Source organism: Miscanthus floridulus, chromosome 8, assembly GCF_019320115.1.
Source record: "Miscanthus floridulus cultivar M001 chromosome 8, ASM1932011v1, whole genome shotgun sequence".
Lineage (NCBI taxonomy): Eukaryota > Viridiplantae > Streptophyta > Magnoliopsida > Poales > Poaceae > Miscanthus > Miscanthus floridulus.
Window position 1 is genome coordinate 183,099,050 of NC_089587.1, and position 2,336 is coordinate 183,101,385.

The 2,336-nt window shown below is 56.5% G+C and overlaps 1 protein-coding gene across 1 annotated transcript; it reads right to left on the reverse strand.

Moving 5' to 3' along the window:
* On the reverse strand, nucleotides 1-947 carry LOC136470293 (AAA-ATPase At2g46620-like). Its single transcript, XM_066468186.1, has 2 exons — nucleotides 870-947; nucleotides 1-828 (listed from the first exon to the last, which is right to left on the reverse strand). Exons 1-2 carry the CDS (start codon nucleotides 945-947, stop codon nucleotides 1-3), a joined length of 906 nt encoding a protein of 301 aa, XP_066324283.1.
* Nucleotides 948-2,336: the final 1,389 nt, after the last annotated feature.

The following is a 2,336-nucleotide window of genomic DNA, read 5'->3' on the forward strand; positions in this document are numbered from 1 at the left end:
CTACCCATATAAGGACCTTTCAGCAGCGATGTGGCGTTCGTCCAGTTCCCGCAGCGCTTCGATGGCGTCGATCTTGCGGACCGCTACGCGAACCACAACCGCGTCTTCTTCGACTGCACTGAACCCGGCCTCCACGAGGATGAGCGACCACGGGGTGGTGTCCAGAAGCAGGGCGTGGAGGTCGTCGCAGCCGCCGCGGGACAGCTCGATGTCGTAGACGTCGTATCCTAGGAACCTCGCCATCGCGGCGGCGAACGTGGACTTGCCCGTGCCGGGAGCGCCATAGAGCAGGTAGCTCTTGCGCCAGACGCGGCCGAGGCGGTGGTAGTACACGCGGCCCTTGAGGAAGCTCTCCAGGTCGGTGCGGACGCGGGCCTTGAGGTCCGGGTCCATGGCCACTGTGTCGAGCGTGGCCGGGTGGGTGAAGGGCGCGGACGTCCACCGCGGCGCGCAATCACCGGTGGCGTTGGTGTAGAGCCGCAGCTCGCGGCGGCGCGCCTCCATCTCGTCGGCGACGGACTCGAGGTGCTGCATGTAAGGCCGCAGCAAGCGTGTGCGGTCGTGGCGGAGCACGCGCAGCACGAGGCGGCCGTCCCCGGTGTTGGTCCACGTGAGGCGCGCGCCCAGGAAGGCGTCCCGCGCGGTATGGCCCGACCCCAGCTGCAGCGCGAAGTCGTTGCTCTTGGCCGCCGCCAGCAGCACGCAGGCGGTGTCCGCGTCCTCGAGCAACGGTAGCGACGCCACGTACGTCGCCGCCTTCCGAAACAGCGAGTTCTCCGCGCCGCCGCCGTCCCCGGCGAGGCGCGGCACCTCGTAGTACTGGTACGCCTGCGCCCACTCGTCCGCCCACCGCCTCAAGCGCTCCGTACCTCGCCCGCGTGCCCGCGGCGGGCCTGTTTGCGCTCCCGCAGCGGCGGCGGCGGCACCTGCTCGCGCGCCCACGACATGTTTGACGAAATGAAGGTCCAAGTCAGCAGCCACATCAACATAAAAAGTCCATGTGGAGAGATATGGACCTAAGTGATACGGCATACAAAGTTTATGGACCCAAAAAACCACTTTGAAAGTTAATGGAACTAACTAAAACCTCCTCACAAGTTAATGGAACTCTGGTGCATTTAACTCAAAAATTAATGATATATGCCATTTATTTTGAAGCAATACAAAAGGCACGTGTGTTTATAAAGTTATTAATTATGGAGAAGCCTATGACACGTGGGCCATGCATCTTCAGCGTTGAACTTAATTTACTAATGAAGTTCCGTCGGAGAGCGCATGGAATTTAATAATATAATAATATATTTATGGTCAAATACAGATCGTGTACGTGTATATGCACGTATGCTAAGTTTTTTGATCGGACTGGCTGGATAAGTCGTTAGGAGGCAAATTCCTGACTCATGGCTGTTGGTTAGAGATAGATCTTTCTTTTCTGATCTAATCTAAACAAACGTGTTTACTTGGCAAAGAGGCCAATCGCCTCCTGCCTTTCCCTATGTAAGCCAGCATCCTGGCCACGGGACGCCATTCGGTTCCAGGCATCCACGCACAGCGGCCGCACGCGCATATACATACACGCAGACGATTTGCTGTCCATCTCGCCGAGTCGTCACACGCGCGCTCCTGCCTCCAGACGCCCCTTCTCTCAACCATGCCGGCCAGTTCATCCGTCACGTTGCCTGGTGAGCCCACAATTCAGATGCATTAACATATCCATATGAGCAGCAGAATATGGCAACATGCCGAGCCATTGGCTCTTTTGATCTACTATATATCATGAGAAGAAGGCCAGCAGCTTGACAACATCAGAACCCTTGCCGCGCAAGGCCGTTGTCGAGTTTGTTGATGATCAATCTGAGCCGTGCAAAAAAAAAAAAAAAAAAAAAAAATCAAGACACGCGAGACGGGAAAACCCCTCTCGTCGCAGCGCGCGAGACAGGAAACCCCCGCTCGTCGCGATGACAAAAATTAAAACGCGCGAGACGGGAAAACCCCGCTCGTCGCGACGCGCGAGACGGAAAACCTCCGGTCGTTGCGATGATAAAAAAATCAAGAAGCGCGAGACAGAAAACCTCCGCTCGTCGCGATGACAAGACAAGACGCGCGAGACATGAAAACCCCGCTCATTGCAGCGCGTGAGACGGAAAACCTCCGCTCGTCGTGATGACAAGACAAGACGCGCCAGACGGGAAAACCCCGCTCGTCGTGATGACAAGAATCTAGACACGCGAGACGAGAAAACCCCGCTCGTCGTGATGATGAAAAAGTCGAGATACACGAGACGAGAATGACGAGAATGCCTTGTTTCACTATAAAATGTTGATGCCGGGAGGCTG

What these genes read in the sequence shown, in the direction of transcription:
- LOC136470293 (XM_066468186.1), bottom strand. Translation starts at nt 947, where the DNA reads ATGTCGTGGGCGCGCGAGCAGGTGCCGCCGCCGCCGCTGCGGGAGCGC. An exon ending in GCCGCGGGCACGCGGGCGAG is followed by an intron (nt 829 to 869) that starts GTACGGAGCGCT and finishes GAGTGGGCGCAG; the next exon opens with GCGTACCAGTACTACGAGGT.